At 50.7% G+C, this 27,365-nt stretch overlaps 1 protein-coding gene across 11 annotated transcripts in view; it reads right to left on the bottom strand.

Annotated features, from left to right (window-relative positions):
* The window catches only part of sox5 (SRY-box transcription factor 5), a 154,106-nt gene that overhangs the window by 34,597 nt on the left and 92,144 nt on the right, over positions 1–27,365 (bottom strand). For 9 of the 11 annotated variants that reach the window (XM_055511423.1, XM_029164181.3, XM_041072067.2 and 6 more), the window contains 3 exons: positions 26,855–27,050; positions 19,757–19,973; positions 1,901–1,987 (listed from right to left, as the gene is read on the bottom strand). In XM_055511423.1, coding sequence (XP_055367398.1) covers positions 1,901–1,987; positions 19,757–19,973; positions 26,855–27,049 — 499 coding nt within the window. In that variant the 5' untranslated portion in view covers position 27,050. The remainder of the gene's footprint in view (positions 1–1,900; positions 1,988–19,756; positions 19,974–26,854; positions 27,051–27,365) is intronic. The other 2 variants (XM_041072070.1, XM_029164183.2) reach the window with 1 other exon arrangement.

Below are 27,365 nucleotides of genomic sequence, written 5' to 3'. Positions count from 1 at the left end.
ACAAGCTGTTCTCAATCCCCCCTCTCAGCTGTCAATCTTTGATCAGCAAACCAGGCTATTTGCGGGAGGAGACGAAGAATCCAGGAAAACAGCATGCTCCCTAACGGAGACGAGACGTGTCCAAAACTCTCACGCCAACCCGGGCGCCGCTCATTCAGAGGCTTTTCTTTTTCCCGCGGTCGCCTCATAAATCAGCCCGCGTCCACGCGGCTTCCTCCGATCGATGGCTGCTCCTACCCCGCTGCTTAACGCGCATTCCTCCTTAGGCTCAATGCTACCTACAGACCCGCCGAACCGGCGCCGACCCCCCCCCCCATGCGCTCAGAGTAATTAACCAATTTGTAACAATGTAATGCTTGTCACCAAGTTCGCTGTGCTAATTAATGACCCCAGCTGCATTGATAACTCCCCATCAGGCAGGCGGGAGGGAGGAGGAAGGAAGAGGATGAAGGGACGACACAGGAGAAGAAGAGTCACTGATTTAAAAAAAGGGGGAGGGGGGGGGCGGCAGATGTGAGATGGATTTGCATAAAGCATCGCATGGTTTTAGTTTGAGAATTTCAAGGACACCGTTCTGGACCGTGGGGAAACATGAGTTTCATGCTTGTGTTTTGCGAACCGCATGGGGCCTTTTACCAACGACGCTCCTCATCGAGGCTCGCTGAGAGGGAGGCGCGGGCCTGACATCACTTTGTTCCCCACAAAAAGCGCTTCACCGGAATCCGGCACAGGGGGAAAAAGAAGTCCAACACTTGACTTTTTCTATGATTCTGCTTTTTTATCGCGCTGGCAGACACACAGCGTTACGTAAGCGCTGTCTAAGACACACACGCACACGCGCACACACGCACACACACACACACACGCACACACACACACACACACACACACACACACACACACACACACACACACACACACACACACACAGCTGTCGCTGTGCGGTGGCACCAAGCGGGACGCCCTGCGCCGAAATGTCAGCGCGGCAGGAAGCTGGGAAAAAGGGGGTTTGATCAATGGAGCCCCCTCCCAGCAGCCACGCCGCTCTGCAAGGCTCTTTGATTACATATTGCTTCGCTTCCTAATGAAGCTCAATTACTGGAGGAGAACGACGGGCTTTGCCCTGGAGTTACAGGGAATAATAGCGGGTCTCTTCCACCTCTCTCAAATCGTTCTCCCCCCGTAGCTTTGGCTTTTTTTTCTGCTTCTGAGTCTTGATCCTGCACATTTACAGCACTGCTCTCTTGTGCCCCCCCCCATTTTTTTTTGTCTCACATCCTGTCCTCTGTCCTGCTCTCCACCATCTCGCTCTCTGGTGCAAAGAAGGGCTGGTTGGGATAAAATGTGCGATTAAAGCTAAGATTAGGGCAGAGATGACAAACACGACACAGGGCGGGGGCGCAGCTCAGCTCAGGTCAGTTCGACGTTCAAAGTTGTGTTTCTTAAACTTTTGACACTTCACGTGTCCTTCATCGTGACACTTCATCATTTAAAATGATGTTAAACATGTGCTACAGCCGTTTATATTCAAGCTGTTTGAGTGGTTTAGGTGGATCGTGGAGACTAGATGGAACAAACCTCACTACGGGGAAATTCTGAGTCTTAATAGTGTCAAAGGTTTCCTGGCTGCTTGCTTTCATATATATATGCTTTCTATCATGCTTGCTGTAAACAGGAAGTAGAATGTTGCTATGGAGCCGGTGAATCAGCTGTGGGTGGATGCACCAGGTTATTGGGTGAATCTGGGCTTTCAAAAAAGTCCTGTTGCATTAGTTGCTTGCATTCTGCTGTAACCATGGACACAGACTACATAGTATACTATATTGTTGCTTTCTTAACTAAACTGAAATAAAATTAAATTTTCACTTTTTGAGTTTGGTCATTTTTTCTTGTACCATACCTTTAATTTCTCCGATGTGCCCTGAGCCCATAGCCAAAAGTTTATCCTTCCAGTCCTTTGACAACAGCCTCTCAATGCTGGGGGCCTCTGTTTAGGGGAGGAGGGGGGGGTGGGGGGAGGAGGGGGGGCAGAGGAAAGAGAGAGAGGGATTCAGTCGGCTGGCCAACATAACAATAAAGCTCATTTAAAGTCCATTTGCTGTAATAAAGGCAGCGGCAGCTCAGCCTAATGGCCGCATCAGCAGGAGAGAGAGGGAGAGAGAGGAGAGGTGGAACGAGGGAAGCTGGAAATCGAAAAAGGAGAGAGAATCTGAAGAACGAAAACAAGTGAGCAAAAGGGAAAAAGAGGCGCGAGAGAGAGAGAGGCGACGCAAGATAAAGAGAGAGACAAGTGGAGGAGAGGGGGGGGGGAGAGAGAGAGAGGCTTTTTCCCTCTCACCTGCTGCTAGAGAATCATTAGCCCTGTGGGCCCTGAGACAAAGAGGGCCTTAATGCACCCGCCACAATGGACACATTATCAGCCACCGCTTTGTTTTCAACACACACTCCACAGACCCTCACACACACACGGACCCCGGCACGGGCACGCACATGTGCACACATCAGTAATTACACTCCCGACTGACTACGGTCGCACACGGATGTCGCATAAAGAGGCTCCACGGCCATGTATGCGCACATGTGCACACACACCTTCATGTACACACGTGCTGCCAATTGCTGACAGCAGGCAAAAAAGTTTGTTTGTCCCCCGGATTATCTTTTTTTTCCCCATAATGACAAGACTGATTTAAGAAAAAAAAAGTCTTAATCTTGCTGGTATGAGACAGCCTGTCTGCACACACACATGCGTGCTGTGACACAAACGGTTAAAGCCTTCCACGCAAAGAGAGAGGCAGCGAGATGTCCAGAGCGTTGAGCCGAACAGCTTAGCGCTCTTTCCCCGCTAAGTGAGACACACTCAACAACAAATCAAAGCACTTTTACCCATCGTGCCTCCACTTCTTTCTTTCCTCCTCATCCCTCGATTCCTTTTTTTTTTGTGGGCCTGTGTTAGAGTGAACGTTCAGGATGTGCACAAGCCAGAGTGCTTTGTTTGTCCTGTGTTTGCTGAGCGGTGGTCGGGGCTGCTTGGGCTGTGAGAGGGGAGCCCCGACCCCCCCCCCAGCTCCTCTTCCCACTGTCCTTGGGCTGGGACTGCTCTGTCCCGTCCGCCCTCAGCCAGTTAGTCAGCAATCCCTCCATGTGCCCTTGTGTGTACAGTCAGAACCCACCGCAGCCTTCAGGTAATGGCTGAGCAGCGGGATGAAGGTGGGGGGGGGAGTGGAAGAAAAGAGTGTTGTGTTTTTTTTTCCTCTCCTCCCCATGACAGCTGTCTCACTGTCACCCCAACAGGTGCTATTAGCCCCTGGCGCTCGCTCTGCCTCTCTCTCTCTCCGTCCCTCACTCTCATCCCTCCCTCCAGCCCCCTCTCCCTCAACAATGACAGAGGCTTTTAAGCCAAAGAGCTTTGACAAGTGAGAGGGAACAACAAATGGCAGTGTCGCCTGTTCCCTTTCCATTGCACTCCCTCTCTGTCTCCATCTCCTAGTTATTATTTTTATTTATTAACAGGGCTGCAGCCATTGTCCCCAGTGACAGGCCGGGGCCACTTTAACTATTAATAAAAGCCAAGAGGCTCTTTCATTGTGCGACGAATGGCAAAAAGGGAGGAAATGGGCAGGAGGAGCGGGGAGAGGGAGGCGAGGCGAGGCAGCGGGTTTTAGCAAGCAGCTGATTGATGTGATGAACACTATAATAAATACGCTGTCACCTGGGATAAAGTACAAACAGGCGCTTCACCAAAAAAACGCATGACACCGAAACGCACAACCCGAACCTGTGACCTCGCAGAAATATTGAACTCAACGAGACCCCGCAGTCTTCTCATCACCGCGGAGGCATCATGACAACCGCTCGCTGCCAAGTGCGTTAGCTTGTTTTCAGCGTTATATAAGAATATGAAACATGGCCTCCGCTACAGGACAATACGCCACGATAGCACGCCGTCCCATGTCAAACGCTTCCTCCTCCTCCCGTGTCTCGCACGGCCAAAGAATAGCCTCAGCCCAGAGGATGGAAATGCGGCTGACTCGCAATACGTGTTCTGTAGTATTTTAGGACTTCTTATATCATTTGTCCGACGGCTGGGTGGGAAAAAGGCGAACATCTACTGCTAATAACAGCCAAGAATCATATAATAAAAGAAGACAGCACAACACTTTCCATGAAAGTCAGAGAAGCTACTGCCTGTTCCTCTGACAGGCTGGATGCAGTGTGTGTGTGTGTGTGTGTGTGTGTGTGTGTGTGTGTGTGTGTGTGTGTGTGTGTGTGTGTGTGTGTGTGTGTGTGTGTGTGTGTGACGTCAACGGGTGGTTCCCATGCAGGGGTGTCGGCCACTCATTTTGCAGGGTGGGGTGTGGGCACTGAAGGCGAGGGAGGAGACCCGCCCTCCTCCACACAAAAAGAGTGAAGGAAAACTAACTGAACTAGGCGAGTGGTGGGCAAATATATGTGCGTGTGTGTGTTCATGTTAATCCCTAAAATCCAGTTTCACCCTTTTCTTCGTTGGAACAATGTAAAGATTTAAGATGTTTTAAAAAACTGCTTTGGATTGTCTGGTTTTGCCAGCGTGGTATGTACGGCTGCGAATCCCGCTGTGGCATTTTCATGCAAAGGCGCATTAATTCATCTGAGGGCTGATGTTCCGATTCTGATCCCATACGGCTGAGAGGGATTCTGGGAAAAACAGAAGAGGAGGGAGGGAGGGAGGAGGAGGGCGGTGTGCTGACAATAACTCTGGAATCGTCGGCTATTATTTTGGCTCATTGGCTCAAACGGAGTCAAGCTGCTGCCCTGCAGCCGAGCCAAAACAACCCAGTCCACCTGCCGAGAGAGAGAGCGAGCGAGCGAGCGAGAGGGAGAGCGCATGTGAGTGTGTGTCTGTGTGTGTCTGTGTGCGTGCGTGTGTTAGAGCGAGCCCCCATCCGGCTTTTGGATCTACAGCGAGGTTTTGGTTCAGAAGCTGCTGGAGAGAAAGTGAGGGAGAGAGGGAGAGGAATGGGAGGAGACTCAGCCTCGGTCCAGCTCGCGCCGACCGACCTCGCGAACAATGCCATCTCTCTCTATCATGCTCACTTTCTATTTTTCACTCAGACGTTTTGCCCTGAGTCACCACAAGCGCCCAGCTCTATTTTTCCTATTATCTCATATTTGTGAAGACTGAAGACCTTAAGAGGAAAAGAGAGGGAGGGATGGCGAGGAGGAGGCGGTGGTGGTGGATGTGTTCGTGGAAAGAGAGAGAGAGAGAGAGAGAGAGAGCCCTCGGGTGTACAACAAAGGGGCCTCTGTGCCAACGCCAGTCCCAGCCGGGGCTCAGAGGAGGGTGGAGGATGAAGGAGGAGAGCGAAGATGATGAGGAGGAGGGGGAGGCAGCGGGGGAGGGCCAACAGGAAAGGGCCCTGGCTTGGGACCCGCGGTTGGCCCTTATATCCCGAAAAACAGGCTCCACATTGACTTGGACCTTGGCAGCCGTGGGGAGGCACCAGCAACTCCCTCCCTCCCCTCCTTCCTTCTCCATTCTCCCCCCCCAGCCCTCCCTCCCCTGCTAAAACCGAGCAGGGGTCAGCGTTGAATAAGCAATTATACAAGCACTGGTGGGGTTGGCCTGAGACTGCCACCCTGAACACTGAAGTATTGAGATGGAAGGAAGGACAAGCAGAGCGAGCGAGCGAGAGAGAGAGAGAGAGGGGTGAGAGAAGCACATTCATTAACTGAGACAGAGAGATGTTTACATATGATCTGAAGATTAGTTTAGAACCCGTTTAAGTCACCTTAACCAGGTTACCTTAACTGAATTAAAGCCCAAGTGTGATTAGGGGAACAGAACTGGGTTAGTGGGTTACATTCTTTTGACTTCAGCCTCTGGACATGAGCTATCAAACAAATCTGGTCCTTCTGAACCGCTCAAGTGTCCCATTGCTCTCATGGGTTGTGAGAAATAAAAACCGGTGCCTGTTCCAACTTCATGGGCGGGGCTTTTGTACAGTACACCACGTTGTGGGAACGCTCAAAGGAACCCGAGAGAAGCAGAATTTGGAATAAAACTCCTCATTTATTTACGCTCCTTCTCCGACGCTTCAGCTTTTCCTCCGCAGCCCGGCTATTCCCCCTCACGCTGCCGGCGCCAGCGCGCCGCATTACGAAATGATGCTGTTGATATTTTGATGATCAATTCATGTCTGGTCGAGCCGGGCCATGTGTCTGGACACATTTTTATCGATTCCTTCTAAAGCTGCTCCAATCGTTCCAACGCGAAAAAAGGGGCCGTGCCAAGATTACGGGCAGCCTCTTGTCTAAAAGAAAGGAGGAAGAAAACACACGCACACACACACACACGGGGGCACTACACGACGCGGCTTGCGGGAGGAGGCAGAGATAGACAGGGAGACGTATCAAAAAGCTTTTTGTCCACGACCACCTCGCACCACCACCTCCGCAAGGTTAGCCGCTAAAAGTACCAATTACTGGCTTGTTGTCGGGGAGAACGGCGCTTGGCAACAGTTGCCGCGGCGGCCGGGCCTCTGTGTAAACACTAAAATCCCTCTCCTCCACCTCCTCCCTGCTTTTCCAGCACCCCCCCCACCCAGTGGCCCCGGCCTCCCAGTGCAGCAGAGGATGGAAGCCGGTCCCCGGTTGGCCTAGACGTCCACAGCGACGCTTCATTCAGAAGCGGCTCCAACTTTTGTTATTAATAAACACTCAGACCACTAGGCAGGGCTTCGGGGGGGGGGGGGGGGGCACACACTCCAGAGCGTTTGGCACACGTTCACAGGGCGGGCGGCTCGACGTGGAAGCATCTTAAGACGCTCGTCACCTTGCAAAGTAAGTTGAAGTCTGAAGGGGAAGCAACGAGGGACATATGGTCCTTCCCCTGAAGCGCCGCGACGATCGCAGGCGCATTCGCCGGGCAACACACCTGGTAAAACAAAACTGCAGACACGCGCGCGCACACACGCGCCGCCGCTTGCCAAGATGCCAAGAACACCTAACGAGGAGCCACAGAGAGGGCTTCGTTTTTGTCTATTTAAAGTTTTTTTGGGAAAAAAAAAACTTGAAAAAAACAACAAAAAAAAGGCCAAGTGTGTTTTTTTTCGCTCTCTCTATGAATGTGAAGCGACTGTGCGGCAAAAAATATCAAAAACAGGAATTTAACTCGTGCAAAACAACAGATGTAGCTGGATCCTTTTTCTGATTCTAATATTAGGGGGTGTACGGATGTATAGCAACATGTTTCCGTTAAATACGACGCTCTAAGAATAGGCCACAGCACATAAAGCGAAAATCTACGAGGGTGTCAGTCAACAGTTTAATAAATTGAAAATCCATTTATCTGAATACAGAGTTCTGCCCTTCACTCCACTGCCTTTTCCTAACAGATGGTGTTGTGGGTGCTTATGTCCAATTTGATTTGAACCAAACCCTCAGCCAATTTTTACACTGGCATGAAATCTCAGCGAGCCAGATCCACACACTGGCAGTCAGAAATAGCAGCGGAGAGGGCGCGACATTGTGAAAGAACGATGAAGGGCAAAATCTGGAGCGACATTCGAGAAAGTCGCAGAGAAACTTTCCTTGTTGTTCCGTTTCACTTGCGCGCGCGCTGTTGTTGACGTCGTCGCATTTTTTTTTTCCTCGTTTGGACTTTTCCTTTCTCTCTCCCCTCCACCGCGTGTTGTTTTTGTGCCGAGCGGGAGGAATTAGCGATGCTATCTTACCGCTGTGTTTTCGCGGGAGACGGGGAAACATTCCATTAACGTACGCAAGCGCACACACACACCCACGCAGACACACACCGTTCTCCCAATTGCCTCTGTGACCTCCATTATCATTAAATGGCGTTTGATTGCATCGAGACATTTGAATCAGCTGTGGACTAATTCCGCTCGGCCCCAGATAGCCGCTGCCACCGGACCTTATTAGGGACAAGCTATGGGACTGAACACGGATCCCATTTTCATTTTATGGCCTCATTCTTTACAAGCTGACGACACCAAGTGTCAACTGCGGAGCTGATAACCACCAAATGCTGCCGGCTAATTGCCGGGTTAACAAACAGATCCTCTTGGGAGACCTTTGAATAGATAACAGCGGTCCGTGCCGGAGGTAACAATGCATTTTTAGTGTTAACCCTCATTTATTGGAGCACCCAGGTTGCTGATGTCAAGTGAGCACGTGAGGTCACGGAGTTTTATACAGTGACGGAGAACCGTCGCTGCTCACACCAACGCCGTGGGGCTCGACCAATCAGAAAAGCCCGCACATCTCCAATAAATAAATAATACCAAATGCAGGTGTGCAATCGGTGGCGTGAGGGCCATGAGAGGGTTAAAGAAGTCGGGGCCGGCACTCTGCTAATGCACGCACGTCTCTCGCTGTCAAAAGCATCCTGGTAAAGTAGGCCAAGGCATGTGCAGCGGTGTGTGTGTGTGTATGTGTATGTGTGTGTGTGTGTGTGTGTGTGTGTGTGTGTGTCCGTGCGCCGTACACAGCGGCTCAGGCTGCTGTAATGGAAAATGACACTTGCAATCTGTCTCGTGGCAATAACCCCTCTTCACTGCTCTCCATGCACACACACGCACACGCACGCATGCACACACACACACACACACACACACACACACACACACACACACACACACACACACACACACACACACACACACGCACAGCCCCTGTCACCGGAGCAGCCCGCGGGCCGTCCTTGTCACTGCACAGCTTTATTGCATCACTTTAACGTGACAACAAAAGCAGACATTGTGTGTCGGCCTGCCACGCACAGGAGGGGAACGGACCCACGCATTAACCACGCGAGGGAGACAGACGGGGAGCACGCGCGCACACAAGCGCACAAAGAGCGCGACGCTCGCCCCCCCCAGCCTCTCCTGCGAGTCCTGACATTTCTCGTCTGCCTGTCAAAGCGATGACAGAGGGACAGACCAAGCAGCGAGGCACTCCTGACACACTGACGCTGCTTTGCATGTCGGGAGCCTCGTTCGAACGGGGCCCGAGCCGCGACTTCAACCTCTTAAGCGCTTGCGCGTTTGTCGGCAGTGATGGGCTACGACTGTGATTTCTGATGCTATCATAGCGCTGGCCCCGTCTCGGCCGCGTGATTGACAGCTGGCTCGGCTTTGGAGTGGCGGGGAGGCGGGACACGCCTAGTCCAGTTAACGCAGACAACCGTGACGAGCGCGCGCACACACACACACACTCCTTCCAGTGCGTCTGCTTAAGTCCTGATTTCTGTCATGTTGCCTCCTTGTCTTTCTTCTCTATGTGTGAACGCTTGTTCCATCTGCGCGCTGATCGGTTGGAGACAGAGCACGCTGCAGAGCCTTGAGAATAGCCCGCATTGTCCTGGGTGCTGCTCAAAGACAGGGCGACAGACATGTGAGAACCATTAGACCAATGGCAACAACAGTCCAAACAGCAGAGGAATGCTCTGCTGACTAGCATGTGTGTGTTGGTGTTTGTGTGTCTGACCCGCTGGAGCCTTACGAGTCACAGTGCTCGAATTATTCGCTCACGTCGACGCTGCTCCGTGTAAATCTCTGCGGTTGTTGTTTCTTGTTTCCATGTCGGGGGGGCAAAGAAAAGTTTTATGTCGAAGAGATCCGCCTCGTCAAGAACAGCTGATGCCTGCTTGGGTCACAGTCGGGCCGTTTATCCATCTGCGGTGAGCGACTCGCTCGCGTTAAATCACAAATGCAGAGCCAGTGAAACCTTCCCAGAGTGTGGAGTAAAGGCGCGTTTCCTCCGGGAGGGCTGCATTATGGGAACTTCGACAAGAATGACCTTTCTAAATGTAGCACTGTACTGTTTGATTGAAATCTAATTCATCTTCTACTCTGGCTTCATTACTTCCTTTCCATACATTCTTCACATTAGTACTTCTTTTCTCCTTGAACATTCCTTTCCCCACCCCCCATCGCCCCCCTGACAAGACACCCATGACTCTTTGAGTGAGCTAATTGTACACACACACACACACACAGTGTTTGGCTCAGCGGAGACTACAGTGGGGTATGATAACCTTGGCCGTAACCTTGTTAGCGTAATTAAACGAAAGCTCGTTACGCCAAACCACGGGCCGGTCAGTGGGCGACGGAGGGGGTAGCAAGGCCTGCGTGCGCCTGTGTTTTCGCACAGTAAGCCGACACCACGGGGGCAGGGAGAGTCGGACAGAGGGCTCAATGTTAGGCAGCGCGTCGGTTATGTTTGCATTTGGGTGTAAAGAGTGTGTCAGACAAACCGACGTGACCCAGCGAAACAAGTGGCCAGTGTGTCGGCGCGGGCGGCTCCCTCGAAGCGCCGCCGCGGCCGCGCGGCTGTTTGGTGCGAGGCGCGCTGATAAACACGAGCGCGCGGGGTCCACTTTGAGAAGGACAGCGCGAGAGTGGGAGAGGAAACAGCGAGACGGACAGCGAGCGGGAAGGAGATAAAGATAGATCCAAAATCTGCCAGAAGAAAAAGATGGAGAGCCGAATGCCCCCCCCACAATAGGTTGGGCTTGTGAATGTGAGTGTGCAGAAAACGGAAGGCGACACCGGCGTCACCCTTCCACGACCCGCCGTGCAACACACACACACTTACAGAAAACTTCCAAGGTCCACCCACACGTCAGGGCTTTAAATAGCCACGTTACACACCACTGATCATTGATATTCATAGTTAATCATCACTTTACTCACAAATTCTCAACAGCAAGCATCCACGTTGTAAAGCGAAGGACTGTGAGGCGGATAAGGGCTGAGTGTAGGTGGGGAGGCCTGAGCCAAAAGGAACGGTGACGCATGGACACACACACACACACACACACACACTCACACCACGGACGTCTAACGGTTCAGGCGAAGCGGGGAAGCGTGAGGGACGTTGGAGAAAAGGAAACTTCTGAAATGTTTACTGTCTGTACGTTGGGGCGCGCTCCGGCTGCAGCCGGGCAGGCTGGATGTTTTGGAGGGGAAGAAAGGAACAAGTGAGTGTGTACAGGGGAGGAAAAAGAGGGAGGGTTCGGGATGGGGGAGGCTGAAATCATGAGTTGCCTTAGGAATGGAGAGTTTCACTAAGAGTAAACACAGTTATACACCAAGCCAATACAAACGGGCCTCATTGAAGGCTTATTCACTCAGTGCAGGATGCGTTAAGAGAAAATCTGTTGTGATAAAACCAGCTGATGAAAGGCTTGATTACAATAGCCTCACACTTGAAGTTGGGATTTCTCATTGAAGGCCACAGCTCTTAATGTAGAAATGAAAGACTGACAAACACGCTGTAAATGAAGGCGCTTTTGACATGTTCACTATTTAAAAACGAACTATTTGGAAGGTTTCTTTAAACAAATCACAAGCCACTGATGTGATATGTCAATCTAGATGCCGGAGTAAGGGGCCTTTTGCTAAAGATCACAGTGGTGTGGTGTCAGAGTGTCACTCTTGGAAAGGCTACAGAAACACACACCTGGGTTACAGACAAGACTGGCGTAGAGCAGCTGATCCGCTGCTTGGTTATTACAGCGAGCCAGGAAGCCTCGTGTTTGTGTGTGTGTGTGTATGTTATGTTGTGTGTGCTCGCCTGCATCTGTGCGTATGCTCAGATGTTTGCAAGTGTGTGTGTGTCTGCGTGTGTGTGTGTCTGTGTGTGTGTATGACAGCTCCAGCCCCAAACTGACTGGCATCTGGCGGTGGCAGTTGTTTTAACAGCTGAGCTGACAGCATTAATCCAAACGCACCCAAATCAAAAGGAGACAACACCTGTTCGCTGCTCCTGAGCCCAGGCGAGGAGGAGATGAGGGGAGAGGCGGCGGCGGGGGTGGGGGTGGGGGGCTGGACGAGAGAGAGAGAGCGATGGAGAATGAAGCATGAATGGAGGCTGGGAGTGAAAGAGATGGAGAGGGAGCGATTAGAAGCAGGTGGAGAGAGTGACGGGGACAAAGGGGAGGTGGGGGGGGGGCAAGGATGGAGGGAAGGTGGGAGGAAAGAGAAATGGAAGCAAGTGACGAGAGGGAGGATGGGGAGAGGACTCAGATGAGGTAGGGGAAAAAAAGAGATGAGGGGGGAGTACGATGAGAGTGGGCACGCTGCCAGGCAACACACGGCACTCTTTCCCCCTGAGCAAAGCGGAAAGGGGCAATGGGCCAAACGGGGAGGGAGGGTGAAAAATACAGGGAAGGGAGGCGAGAGGTGAATGGATGGAGAGACAGATCCCACAGGATAAGCAAGAGAGAAAGAGAGAGGGATGGGGGGCTGGCAGCAAGCAGGCAGACAGAAGTATGGGCCATCCATCCAGAGGAGCATCAAAGCTGGGACACGAGTGGCTGGTGAAGACTGCTCCATAAGCTCCGCAGTGGTATAAAAAAAGGAGGTGGGGGGGGGGGGGGGTCTCCTGCAACATCTTGTTCAAATAAGGCCAGGCCGAGTTCTAGGGGTCACGACCTCAGGGGCTCACAATCAGACACTGCTACTTCATCTGCGGGACCCACCCTACGACCGACTGCGGTTTCAAAGGCCGACGACTGGCAAAGAGTGGCCGACCGCGTGCTCCGCGGCAGTCGCGACCTCGAGCCGGCCTCCCCTCCATCGGCCGACCGGCTGAGTGACCATCCGTCTGACCTGCTGCTCTCTGGATGACTGACGCGCTCATGTAACAGGGTCGCGCAGGCTGGAGCGTTCGTCGTGGAGTGAAGATGGAACATACGTGTGTGTGTGTGTGTGTGTGTGTGTGTGTGTGTGTGTGTGTGTGTGTGTGTGTGTGTGTGTGTGTGTGTGTGTGTGTGTGTGTGTGTACGCGTGCATGCGTGCGTACACAAGCGTGGCGTAACAACAGTGATGGACACTAATTCCTGCCTCCACCCAGGCTGTTAAAGCCCCTTTACATCCATGTCATGCCTCAAATCCTGTGCTGGACACGACTCTATGCTTCTCATGCGCTAGAGTTAAGATGTTAAATTGCACTAAGCAGATTTCCCCCTTTGTACACAAACCTGTTTGCACTATAAAATGTAAACTGGGTCACACATACACACACACACACACACACACACACACACACACACACACACACACACACACACACATATATATATATATATATATTTATATTTATATATTTATATATATATATATATATATTTATATTTATATATTTATATATACAGTATATTAGCATGCAATATATAGACATGCCTACACACACACACAGACACAGCATGAGCCTGAGACTGTCACAGCTACAAAGCTCTAGCAGGGCTTACTTATAGTCTATTTAAAGTACATTACAGCCTATAGTTACAGCTTAGAGGCTGCATGAAGGTGCCAACAACGTGCTGCTCTTAGACTATAGGACCTGTCTATTCACTGTGCATCTACAGTACACACGCATACATTAGTCACTCTCTTTTACCTGAATTTACTGGGCTTGAAGACAGGAATGCCGATCAGCTGATTCGCTTTACGGCTTCAAAAATCAGTCATTCGCTGATGTTACTGTTTAATGTGGTGCTGGCTGTTCCTTCGGTAAAATTAAAGCAGAGCTCGGCTGGACGATGCCCAATTTGCCCGCCCGCAATTAATTACTACTATAAGTGAGAGCGCACTTTAGTGCACAGAGGGTCAGCCACGCACGCCGAGGTGTGGAGGCCACCGCGGTGAACCATTCAAAAGAATGTCTCAAATCAGAACAAATATAACAGATGAAGATTTATTTTAGCTCAGTGGAGCAGTTTTAGCGGCTAAGTTACACCAAGTAGTTATCTTCAGGAAACTTGTACAACTCAGCGTTACCAATTGTTCTAATTTACCTTGTAAAATAAAGCTATGGAAAAATAAGACATTAAGCATTAAAAGTCATGAATGCATAAGTCGAGCAGCCCACATATTCCTCCCTCTTTTAGCATTTGCATGTTAACAGAGGCGCCTGGAGACCTCGCAGCGAAGCGATACCTGTTTGGCTGTGGCACAATGTCAAGATGGAAGAAATCAAGAATTTCATTTTAAAGTGCGACATGCGCCCACGCGCGGAAGGCAACCGCCGGCATGGAGGAAGACGCTAAAGTTATCAGCTAACTCCACCACTCTTCTTTTTTTTTTTCCTCCGAAAAAGTAAAAAAAATATTGGAGGATGCAATCATCTGGCCTTTTGAAGCAATTCCTCCGGTGCGTCGATTCTCGGAATCGCTTTGTTGAAGTGCTTTAATTTCATGAAAAGTTTTCAAATTGTTCAGCCGCTTTTCATTTCATGTGTCCGCGCAACTGTGGGACGACTGAAAAGTCTGCGCACTTGTACACAAAACCCATTAATCTTGCAGCCATTTCGCAGCATAGAAAACATTCCTGTGTCTCTCCATGGGAATGGGAGAGCAGAGCCAGAGAGCAAATATAACAAAAAACAAGAGAAAGCGCCACAACAACAACAACGGAGGAGGCAAATGAAGCGAGTTTATGAAAGAGAGCTGAATAGATACATCATGAATTCCACTGATTTGGTCATGGGATGTGGCGTTGAATGGAAATGAATGGGTGGACGCCAAAACACTGGAGCCTGTCTAATATTTGGGAGTCAATGACAGGAGGCCTTTATGCAGGACAGTCTGACTCACACAAATACACACTTACACACACAGTCACCTAAACATATTCATAAGGTGTGTGTGTGGGATACATTATTCAGTGCACACACTAATTATGAATACACACATAATGTAATACAAGGACAGTTAAGTTGTGAGTATGGGACAATAGTTGCACTATAGAAGCTCTGTCTGATTCATGCATGCGAGGCCTTTGTACTCAACTTAATGCCACGACAGGAGGCCAGTAGAGCGCGCACACACCATCAGGAAAGCCACAGGACCCTCTCGCTCCTCTATAAGCACCTTTATGCCCATGTATTGAACAAAAGCTGAGCTACCGCCCCCCCCACACGCGCAAGAAAAAGCCACACACACACACACACACACACACACACACACACACACACACACACACACACACACACACACACACACACACACACACACACACACACACACACACACACACCATTCAGCTCCTAATATCGCTCATCTGGATTGGAGAGAATGGCAGAAAGGAGTTTCATCCCCTCCGATTGTCTCGCGCAAGGCTGGCAAGAGAATGCCACGTTGAAAAGCGGACGCAAAACAATTCAATAAGAAAAAGTGACTTGAATGCGCCTTTCATCGAGCCAACAATGGCCCCGGCCCCACAATAGGCCTCAGGTTCGCCCTATGACGTTGCCTTTTTTTCGGAAGGGAAAAGGGGAGCGAGGAAAACACTTGCACTCAATCTGAATTGCAAGCCGCGTCTGTGATGATTTTTACCACCCCCCGTCTGCTGCAAAATGCGGGGAAGTTCACCGACGCAATGACACCGGGGTAAAGCAGGCAAGAAACGATAAATAAAAGAAGCTGGTTTTCTTTGACGGGCAACGCGGGGTTTCGTCAAAGTTAGTTTGAGATTTGCTAAAAGATGCCACTTCTCTTCCAGTCGTTTGATCTTTCAGAAGAAGAGCCACCGAAGGATTTTCATGCTCTAGTTGGGGTCAGTGGATCGGAGGGGGCAGCACAGAAAAACCAACACGCGCAGGTCAAACCTCCTCTGTGAAGGGTTCAAGGTAGAGTTAGTCTCATAAGCCTAATGTCGGCTTCGCTTTGGCGAACACCGACTGTGTATTTAGAACTAAAATCAAGCTGTTCCTCACTTGTCTGAACTTCCTTTCAGCGTCTCAAAGAAAACTTCTTTCAGCCTCCTTCTCCGCGTCGTCTTTCTCGCCTTCCTTTTCCCAGCGTCAAAAGAATGATGGGGACAAACAATGGCTCCTAAGAGTCTTGCTGCACTTCATGTTAATTTATACAACTAATTAATTACCCACAAAGGCTGGAAAGCGCATAAAGACGTTCGGCTGCTCCCACGCTATTGGCCGCGCCTGTGTGTGCGTTGCCTTTTCCCCCGGAGGGCTCCGCACTTGAAAGTTGCAGGTCTGTGCGGTGACTTGCAAAGGTCGTGTAGGCCATCGTTGGGGTCTAGAGCATGTGCCTGTGTGTATGAATTGACAGAAACCGCCCCTCTCACGCAGACAGACCAGCGGTAGAAGGATTAGGCAAAGTAGGGAGGTGGACTGATGGACGGATGAACGAGACACTGCACTCGTACGGCTCCTTTTTTCCTCCCCTCCCTTTCTACCTCACTCTCCTCCTCCTCTCTGGCAGAGTGTATCCGCCCTTCCCATTGTCACCCATTGGAGTGTACGGAGGCGTGAGGGAGCTCCGGCCACTGTGTGCTCGGGCGACACAATGGCCCTCGCCTAAGTGCTGTCCTATAAAATGCCTCAGCGCTCTCTAAAAGCGGACCTCCTTGCCTTGGAAGTGGACGGGAGAGCTGGGAGCTTGCGTGTGTGTGTGTGTGTGTGTGTTGCGTGACATCTGTCATTGACTTGGCATTTTCAGTATGGAAACCGGTGCCTTGGAGCAGTGAGCACGCTCAGCCATAAAAACGCCATTCTGGTCTGACCCTAAGGTGGCCGGCATCGTTGTAAACCTGCCCCGCTGCCTGCAGTGTGTGTGTGCGTGTGTGTGTGTGTGTGTGTGTGTGTGTGACTCCTGGTTGCCAGATCAAAGCCTCAGAGCATACAGAGACAGGGGTTTGACCCCTGGGCTGCAGCCGGTAAAACGAGAGCATCACCATTTGCTGAACCCAACTACGTTAAGAACAGGGGCAGAAGTGTCGAGCACAGACACACAATGAGGCTCAGGGTAGAATTATAGCTTCCTATATGAACCCTGCATGCAAAGTGACACGACCTTATCCTCACGCGGCTAGAACACGGCCGCATTGTGTTATATAAGCCACCTCAAAGCTCGCCCTTCTAGCCGAGGAGCCGCGTTGGCTCTTATTGTCAGCAGCGAGTACAGTATAAAGAAGAGAGCGGTCCCCGAGGCCACAGAGCCTCAGCGACGGGTAGCCATAGCTGGGTAGCAGAGGGTCACCAGACGGGCCCAGAGATGGAGCTCAGCTGGCACTTAAAGAGAGCCACTTACAGTCAAAGCTGCCATGTAGACAGAGGAGGAGATGAGAGGAGTGGAATGAGGCTGAGTGTGTGGTGAAAGTCCAGGGCAGTGAAGGCACCACTCCAGGGGCCGAGAGGAACATCTGTGCCCCATTTACTGATGTTCCTCCTCCTTTTAATACCACTCATTTCCTTCTCTCATTCTCACTTCGCAGCTCTATTGATCTGCCCGTTTACCTACGGAGCACGACTCTGCTCCCACAGCTGGGTTAGCATATTACCGTTAGCGCAGGGGTCGCGAGGGGTTAAACGGAGAGTCCGAGGGACCCGTCTGCCCCCCCAGGTGTGCGCGTGTTCAGCGGCATCAGCGCGGCCAAACTCCCTCGGGGTGTCCGTGCCCGAGCCTCCACTCGACCCCGCGCCTCCCGCGATGCTCATCGGTTCAAAGCAATGACACGCGCGCACACTCGAGCACGAGCCGCCTCTCGGCTCCGGCCTGGAGGAGTGCACGAACACATCTCTGCCGTTCCTCCGTGTTGCTCCTGAAGGAGGCGGCGCGTGCACCGCGCTGAGTGTGTCTCTCCAGGGTAGCAGGTGGCCGGTGGAGTAAGACAGGAGATGAATGGAGGGAGCAGGGAGCAGTGGAGCATGGTTGGGCCAGGCCATGGGGGACAACATGACTAGTCATTTATTAGAGGCCAGCAAAAAAAAAAAACACAACAACACACGTACATACATGCGACTAAACCCAAGGACTCCCGGCATGCACACACACACACACACACACACACACATATGCAAATGCACAAGTATACAGTTTGTGCTCCCAAAGGCTTAAACAGCACACTCACACGTATGCACACTGACCTACTAACTACCACTCTCCATTCATCTATCCTAAGTAGAGCAACGTCGGCCACAGACACTAAACTATATCTTTCAAAGTTGCTTGTGTGTGTATGTGTGTGTGCGTTTTGGGTGCGATGTGTAGCTCAGGGCCTGCCTCTGACGAGCCAAGCTTCAAGATGTTGATCACTTCCTGACCCATTTTGTGTCTTTTGCCCCCCGTTCACATCCCTCCTGGTGTTAATGTTCATACATTACAGTACACGTGTGTGTGTGTGTGTGTGTGTGTGTGTGTGTGTGTGTGTGTGTGTGTGTGTGTGTGTGTGTGTGTGTGTGTGTGTGTGTGTGTGTGTGTCATTGATCCAGCTTGTGTGTAAGTGAGAGAGAGCGAGAGAGGGAGCAGTAATATTCCAGGCCTTTCATAATGATTAAAGCCTTCATTAAATTTTCATCCCAACCTGCTGTTTGCTGCTAATGGCCTTTGTGAGCCACACAGCCAAACAATAGCAAGCCGGGCACAGAGAAGGGATTTCTATCTGGTGTTCAATACCGCCCGGTCGTCGCTTCTGTCTGCCCCCCCCCCTCTCGTTTCCCTCGGCTTCTCTTCATCTTTTCTCAGCTTCTCTTTTCTGCCTTTGCTCCCTTTTCTTTCTTCCTTTCTCTCCTTGCTTGGACTGGGGTCTTTTTTTTGGCCTTTTGTTACGTTTCATTTAAACCTAAGGCAGATAATGCTCTGGGTGTTGGTTTGGATGTGGCTCCATCGTGGCACTCTGGTAATGGGGTCTGTGAAGACACCTCCTTACTCCCTCCCTCCCTTCCTTCCTTCCTCCCTCCCTTCATTCCTTCCTTCCTGTCTTCTCCTCTATCCCTCTCTCTCACTTATTCTCCGTCGCTCTCGCTGCGCTGGCTGACTCATAAAGATCCATTATTGTTGTTTTTTTTCCCCTGTGCAGCCAGTTCACGAGGTCCAGTGAAGCAGCGAACAACCCAAAACACACCTCAATTACAGCTCGGCTCGACAAACAGCCCCCCCCCCACCCTCTGGTTTTTGTAAAATGTGCCACGATAGGCCTCTCCATCGACTGGAATAAAAACAACTAGATGGCGAGAGCTGACCAGCAGTGGCAGCCGCTTTGAGAACGTTACAGGAAAAACCCCATCGCAGGTTGAAATGAAAGCCTGTTGATGTCCACAAGTGTGCAGCGTTACACAATTCACAGAGAGGTGGACGAAGGAGCACAGTACTATTTATAATCCATCTTCCAAAAGGAGGCGGACACCTGTTGGTGTTCTCCTTATCACATTATCACTATCACATGCGTTTCATAGTGACTTAAACCCGTTTAACTGCCCAGTTGAAATCGGAGTTGGCCACGAGCTAATTTAATCTTTAGGGGCTTCTTTTTTGGACTCCGACTATTAGCCCACGGCTAAATTTGAGATTGAAATGTGGGGGCTAATGGAGCTAAGCTCTGGGGCTCTGGGAAAAAGTCTGCTTTAGCCTCCTAAGCAGTCTGTGAAATCTTTATTCAAGGGCCGGGAGCAGGGGAGAGCTTCATCCCACAAGCCAGGAAGGTTGTTAAAAAGGTGACAAGATGTATTTAACCCCCACTGATTATTCAGAGAAAGACGTCTACGCGGCAGCGATGCATCTCCTCCGTGAAACTGAAGCAGGGCAACATTTGGACGGTTAGATTTCCAAGTATGTTTGCAGGCTCTTCACACGCGTCTTATTTGTCAGGTTGTTATAAATATGCAAAGCGCAGTGGACAATAGGCCCTGACAGCTGATGCTGTCTGTCTGTGGGCCGGAGGAGGCTCGCGAGCGGCGCAGATGCAGGCGCAGGCGCAGGCGCAGACGCAGGCGCAGACGCAGGCGCGCCACTGACCTTCTGGCTCGTTCTTGATCAGCTCCTCCATCTTGCGCTGCTTCAGCGTGTCCACCACGTCCGCCAGGCTGCCCTTGCGCCGCTCCGGGGTCCCCAGGGCGCCCGCGGCCGAGCCCCCGTCGCTGCAGGCGCGCCCCCCGCCCTCCTCTTTGCCGGGTGAGGTAGCGTTGTGCTGGGCGTAGGGGCTCAGGGAGCTCCCCTTAGTGCCATCCTGGTCCTGGAGGGAGGAGAGGAGGGGTAGTTATTAGTTTTAAAAGTTTAACTTTAAGATGCAGAAGAAGAGGTGCGTGTGTGTTTATGTGGGTGTGTGTGTGTGTGTGTGTGTGTGTGTGGGGGGGGGGGGGGGGGGGGGGGGGGGGGTAGCATAAACCCACTCATTATCTCCACCCGCCTCTCCCTTTATTCCCTCTATCTCCCCTTCTCACAGCTCAGTGTGTCTAACTTTTATCCCGGGCCAGTTATCTCAAGTTGGGGCGCACTTCTTCTGCTTCTTCCCTCGCGTTCTCCCCCCCTCACATCCTCTGGAATCTGCATTTGACTAGACTTGGAGGTACTTGACAGAGCGAGCACATGAAACGGGCAGCGGAAAGACGCACGCTCGCGAGAGTCACGCTGACGCTTCGTCACAAAGCCGGCGTCGGCCCGGCTTTGAGGGGCGTCCAACGCTACTGTACCGAGTCCCGGGCCCCGGCGGTGCTACTGTTGTCGGAAGATTTGCGACAATTAATGCTGAGGCTGCAACTCCATCAAATAAAGAACCAAACACCTCCCCCTCAAAAAAAAAAATCACAAAGTGGATCGTCTTTTTGAAATAACAAAGCTCTGGAGCGGAGTCAAATCATTTCCATAAACTTTTGAAAAGACTGAAAAGGGTAAAAAAAAAATTTCACAGCAGATGAAACAACAATCAGAAGCAGCTACAAAATCTACTATATACAACTGGAGGCAAAGCAAACTGCAATTACTCCTTCCTCGCTTCCTGCTGTCCAGTGTGTAAAGTTTACAGTCTAAACGTGCTCAGTTTGACCTTTGACCTAAAAAACAATATTTATCCCCGAAGGCCCGTCCTTAAAGTGAGGAAACGAAAAGCACACGGCGGCACCGGAGCGGTAAGCACATTCCAGCATCTTAATCTTTGACCTGATAAGGCCTGTGTTTGTTAGGACAGCCTGCATGATAGACTTAATACCCGCTCAGCCCAATTAACAGTGACACAGGGAGGCAGGAGGGCAGCGGCATCGGCGCTCTGTCACGCGCGAGCTACGCCACAGGCAGGTGTGCTGAAAAGGCCGCCGAAGTCAGGCGATGGGCCGGGCGGCCGTCCTGCCAGCTCAGCTCTGTAGACAGGAGGGTCAATGGTCCACAGGGTTAATCTTTGGCTAAGCTGACTCCAGTGTGCAACATGCCACCTGGGACAGCGGCACACAGGCCACACACTTCCTCTTTGTCACACAGTGTGTGTGTGTGTGTATGTGTGTGTGTGTGTGTGTGTGTGTGTGTGTGTGTGTTGTGCGTGCGTGCGTGAGGCACACACTGCAGCTGTATTAATGACATTATACTGTATTAGGGCAGACTTGGGCCTCTAATCATTAACCCGCCGGCTGCTGGTGGACGTGGAAGCTAATACAGAGATCACAGTCCACGGTGAAGTTATCTAGATCTCCGGGGCTTTCAGGATAGCGGCCCGTTTCCTACACTCCACCGACCCGCTCACGTATGCTGTGTGTGTGTCTGTGTTTTTCGCAGTCAGCGCGCTCAATAATTCACTAATTCGCCTCCTCCGTTGTGCATACGAGTGATAGCGGGGCATATATTGCTGTATGATAGGATGTGTGTATGTGTGTCTGTGTGTGTGTGTGGGGGGGGGGTGGGGGTGGACTCTTCTCCCTCTCTACTCTAAGCTCAAGACGCTCCTGTCTTTTGCGTTGCTGCTCCCTGTCTTCCATGGCTCCTGTTCTTCAGATTAGGGAAATTCAGGACTTTAAAATGTGTGGCTTTTTTTTTTTGGTGGGGGGGGGGGGGGGGGGGGGGGGGGGGGGGGGGGGGGGGGGTTACAAATTGCATCAGCAACCGGGGCACTACATGCAAATGCGACGAGACAGAGGGAGAGACGGAGCGGGTTGGGGAGTCGAAGAACGAGAGAAGGGAGAAAAGGAGGGAGGGAGAAAGTGAGTTAGAGAGAGAGAGGGGCGATGTTATTAGAGGAAATGAGAGAGTTGACACAGAGAGAGAGGGAGAGAGGGAGGAAGGCAGGCATCTTGAAGGCAGCGGTCACACCTGTCACATCCCATTTATCTAATCCAGCGCCTACTTAAAACAGCCGCACTCTGCCTTTCGAGAAAGATGTCGCGCAAACAAAACAAACAGAACGAGAATACAGGACGGAGATGGAGATGGGGCGGTGGGAGTTCAGGGGGTGAGGGGTGGTCGGATGTCTCCGCTGAGAAGCTGCCAGGGAGATGTCATCGCCGCTGTGTCCAACAATGAAGGTCATTTTCCAATCAAAGGGAATTAGCGGGGAGCCGCGGCTTCTTCAAAGACCTGCTACATTAGGCCGCGTGACATTATTTATGTGAGGAGTCAGACAGACAGCCTCATCCTAAAGGCAACGTAAAATGGGCTTATGATTTTTTTTTTTCTCCATCAGCCTCCCAGCATATAATCCGTGTGTCTCCCCTGGTGATTTGTGCCGCAAAGTCCAAAGACAGAGGGGGGTTCAAATATATATATATAAAAAAAAAAAAAAAAAAAAAAAGACGACACGAGGGAAGGCTGTCTGTTGTGAACCTGCTCCTTCGCTCAAAACTTCATCCACGTGAACTCCTCGGTAGGTACAAGCAGAAGCTCTGGGTCCTGTAAACGGGGCCCTCGTCTCCTATTCGGGCGAGCGAGCGAGCGAGCGAGAGAGCCAGCCGCCGCGCGTCGCCCGTAGGTGTGCGTGCGCGCGGATGTATGTATTTATGTGCGCCTGGATGTGACAGGCTGGCGCGTGTGGGCGGTTCTGCCTTTAGTTTGCAGATGTCAATTCTCTTCCAAATGACTGGAACAAAGTAAAAATTGCGCCTCACTCTCTTTATCCTTTTACTGCCTCTGCAATGGAACCGAATTAAACAACTTTTGTCTTCTTAAGCTCATCTGTGAGGGGAGGCTGGTTTAAAAACACTTAACTCTTGCCAGAAAAGAGGGGAAAAAAATCCAAATGCTATTTTTTTTCCCTACAGCCGGCACAGATGCTGCTGTTCATGATGTTCTCCTCTTTTTTTTTTTCCTCCCTTCCTCCTCCTCTGCTGCTCCCTCGCTCTCTCGGCTTTACCCTGACATGTCTCGGGCCGCTCAAGGTGTACGCGTGAAAAACAATATTTGATGCTTGGCGCGTCGCTGAGGATGGAGCCGTGGACAATGTGGCAGTAGGAAGTGCTGGAAACAGCTGCCCGACACACACACACACACACACACACACACACACACACACACACACACACACACACACACACACACACACACACACACACACACACACACTGATCACTCCTGCAGGGCAGTGAGACTTAGCTCCACGCCAGGGCTGCCAATCTTCGCGACATACACTTAACGCACCTCCAACCCGCTGCCAAACACACACGCACACACACATATAGACGCACAGCAAATCCCTTTACATGCCACGGCTAAACACAGACACTGTCAGTTTTGATTTGGAGGCCCCTCCGGCTGGGACAAGCAGGCAAACATTACTTTTATCCTCCTGTTCCAAGAAGGTTGAAACATCTAATTAAAAAAATAGAGGTACTCCACGAAATAGATCATTATTTTTGTGTATTAATATTTATTAAAAACGTAATTAAAATCACTATTTAACAAATTCCAATGTCCTGATTTGTGGTAATTTACCCACTCGCACTCTCCCTATCTCCGAGCGCGCAGCTGTAATTCTCTCCCTGTGTTGTTGGTAAACGGCGCCTCGGCCGAAGCGAACGCTCCGCCGCGACCCCCTCGCCGTCGACAGGCAAGCGACGCGTTGATTCATTAGCGCATCACTGGCAGCAGGAATTAAGTGTGACCACTGTGTCTCAAGACTGCTCGATGGCTGCGTTGAATCTGTCAAATTCACATGGGCTCGCGCGCATGATCACACATGCAAGTGACACACAGACCCCCCCCCTCCCCCGACGGCGAGGAGCAGGAAAACCAAAGAAGGAAGAATGCCCGACGAAAAATGCCTTTATAGTTTCCTATGGTGTTAGCGGGGAATCTCGCCTGTCAATGAAATAATTAGTGTTTGTCCATTAGCACATTCGCGGGAGAAGATGCTTTCTTCGGCCTGATGCGAAAATATTTTGTGCCAAAAGATTTCGCAAAACATAATGAATCTAAAAGAAAGCAAAGCACAAAAGAAAGTTATTAAAATCATATTAGTGCTTGAAGATAAGCCACCGTTTTCCACGCGTGTTTACAGAAGACCCTGACTTTGTTTTCATTATAAAAAGTACACCCACCCTTCTATGACTGCGTTGCATCATGGGATTGGGTGCTGATTGGTTGACCTCGCCGACTCGCTACTTCAATTTTTTCCCATCAAGCGTTTGAGTTCAGCCAATCAGGGTCCAGCTGCACGGTGAGAACTTCACGATCGGTTAAAATAAAAAAACACGCAGCCTTTTAGCTAAACGACATTCATTTGCGCACCATTATGAGCGGCGCTATTCTCCCCCAGAGCTGCGTTTTGTGAAAAAAAAAAAAAAAAAAAAAAAGAAACTAAATTAAAAAAGGGTATAATCCGACACATTTCAGGCTTTTTAAATGTGCCGGAGTGGTGTTTTCACTCTGCGTGCGGGTCTACAGCTGCGGCAGGCAGGTAAAGTGGCCAGGCTAAAGTGGAGCAGGCAGGCGAGGAAGGCGGGATGAAGAGGTCAGTGTGTAACTGAGGGCTTCTCCGCTGCCGTGTTAATTTACTATGACAAGATAAAGCTGTAATCCCCCCCCCCACACACACACACCACCACCCCACCCTCTTCTCCCTCCCTCTCCGCCTCACTTCCAAGTCAACCGGTCGCCGATGTGACATTTACTTCCCCCCCTATCACTTTACTACAATTGCCCTGAAAGAGAAACCACTCCACCCCACTCCCTCAGAGTCCCACCAAAGCCCCCCCCACCACCTCCCACCTCCATCCCGCCTTGTTGTAAGTCCTCTGTCTCTCATCCACTCTTAGCTGACACTCAGCTAAGGGATTGACTCTGAGCCCCCCCCCAAAAAACCTTAACACACATCTTACAACATGCCAGGCAGGCAGTCAGATAAGCGGCCATCCCATCCGCCAGGCTGGCTGCTTAATAATCCACATCCACTATTACCGTGGCCCACTTGCCCCGAACACCACCGCCAAGCCTCACGTGCACATGTTTACAAGAGGTGTTCCTTCGCAGCACGCCAACGAGGACCCTGATCTGCTCAGAATATTTATGGCAGTAATGACTATATGCGTGCAATTATAATAAATTGATCATAGATTAATGAGCCAGGCCTAATCTAATCAAAGTCCTGATAACCTGTTTGGGCAGTGTTTGGGAGGATATGTATATATATCTATATATATATATATATATATATATAGATATATATACACTGTACAGTATGCTTGCATGTATGAGTGTGTGTGTAGGTGTGTGTGGCAGGTGCCAACTGTAAACCAAAGTCCTGGGAACATGCACACACACACACACACACCTACACATGCAGAGTTTCCCCTGAGGGAGGGGCCTCCAGGCTAATCAGCCCTAATTACAGAATTAGCTTTCTGTTACAGCTCATAAGCACTGCTTCGTTGTTTTATAGCGAGTTTATTGTCAGCACGGGGGTTGGGGGGGTCTGATTGGGGTTGACAGCCTTTCCTGCTGTGACAGGGTGTGTGTAGATAGAGATAGAGATCAGGGCACCGGGAGCAGGTGAGGCGTGACGTGTCCTGGAATAAACGCTGGGTCACGTCAGAACTGCGTTTCCTGCCTGGCTGTCAGTCGACTGCAGCCGGACGGAAGCCCTGCACGTGACGGTGAAGGCACCGTGAGTCACCGGCAGGACGGCAGCGCAGTCCACTGCACGTACAGTGGCGCGAACGCGACGGGCTGCCATTTACTGCGAGCGCTGCGCTAATGTTTAACGCGAATCACGCAGGAGGTGCCACTGTGCAAACACACACGAGCCCACTTGCGAATGCCAGCGCTATACGTTTCGGCACCGTCACACAATGTCACACTTCATCCCCGGGAAAATGACTCACTGCAACGGCTCACAGTCACGCAAGCGCGTGTCAAACGGGCTCAAGGCGAACGGCGGGCGCATAAAAGGCGAAAGCGCGCGTCCACAGTAGCTTTCAAGCTTCACTTTTTTTTTTTTCAAAATAAATAAATAAATAAATAATCCAGCTAAACAAACTGCTTTTCACTCAGATTTTATGTCAGTATGTTTATAAAAATAAATATCCATATATTTAAGTCTGGTTTTCTAGTTTTTCTTATATCGGTGGTGGCACTCGTTTAAAAGAGAGCTTGGAGATGTACAAGCAATTATTTGGAATCTCAATATGCAGACATATTTCTGTGTATATGTCAGAAAATTACTGGAGACTCCATAAAGGCATTTATGGAATTATTCAGAATTCATTTTCAATGCAATGTTAGGTATCCACCCATCGATAACAAGAAATAAACAACAGGAAATATCCTTTTAAACAAAGGCTGCAATTTACAGTACAGTACACTAAATGTAATCTTCTCTGGGGCCAAGCAGCAGATGACACTATTTAATGTAACTTGACTACAATACCTGGCCTGTTAGCACAGTTTAGCTAATCTAATGATCCCATTAGGTTGGTTTGGTAGGTAGCAGGAGGAAAGAGTGGGGGGGGGGGGGGTGGGGGGGGGGGGGGCTCAACTCTCCAATTTAGAAGGTCCAACAGAGAAGACGCCTCTACTGGAAAGTTTATTGTTCTGATGGTTCATGGAGGAAATATTTTAACTCATTCAGGGCAGCTGGACACATCCGAGCCACCATCACCCATAGGCGGGTGCTCTCATCCACGGGACCGGTAGTTGCCTTACCGTGTTGGGGGGGCTGTCCAAGATGCGGTTGGGGGGCGAGCGAGGGGACACCTTGCCACAGTAGGACGCCAGGGGGAGGTGGATGACACCGCCCAGTCCCTTGCTCTCCTCATCCTCCACTCGCTGTCTGTTGGTTGCCATGGTTACCTCTCCATCTGTCCCCCCATATGGAGAGGCTGGTCGCTTGGAAGACATCCTGGAAAAGGGAGGAGAAGGGAGACAGAAAAACAGAGAGAGAGAGAGAGAGAAGGGGAGAGGAAAAAGAGGAGAGTGAGTGAGCACTAGTCACAGGATGACACAACAGGTCGACAACTGGAGTTTATACGACGGTAGCATCAGAAAGTGTTGAGCTTCTCCTGGTAACTCCAAACTCCTGGACAGACGAGACAAACTCACTTGAGTGACTGTGCTGCATATTCATTATAAAAAAAACAGTCCTCCCAGCAGGTATACAGCAAATGCCGTTTAAGTCATCAACCTGCACCAAACCTCATCCTTCGCCTTTGCGTGA

The sequence above is a fragment of the Betta splendens genome, chromosome 9 (genome assembly GCF_900634795.4).
Source record: "Betta splendens chromosome 9, fBetSpl5.4, whole genome shotgun sequence".
In the NCBI taxonomy this organism is placed as follows: Eukaryota; Metazoa; Chordata; class Actinopteri; order Anabantiformes; family Osphronemidae; genus Betta; species Betta splendens.
Note: the sequence above shows the minus strand (reverse complement) of the source record. Positions and strands in the feature narration are given on the sequence as shown.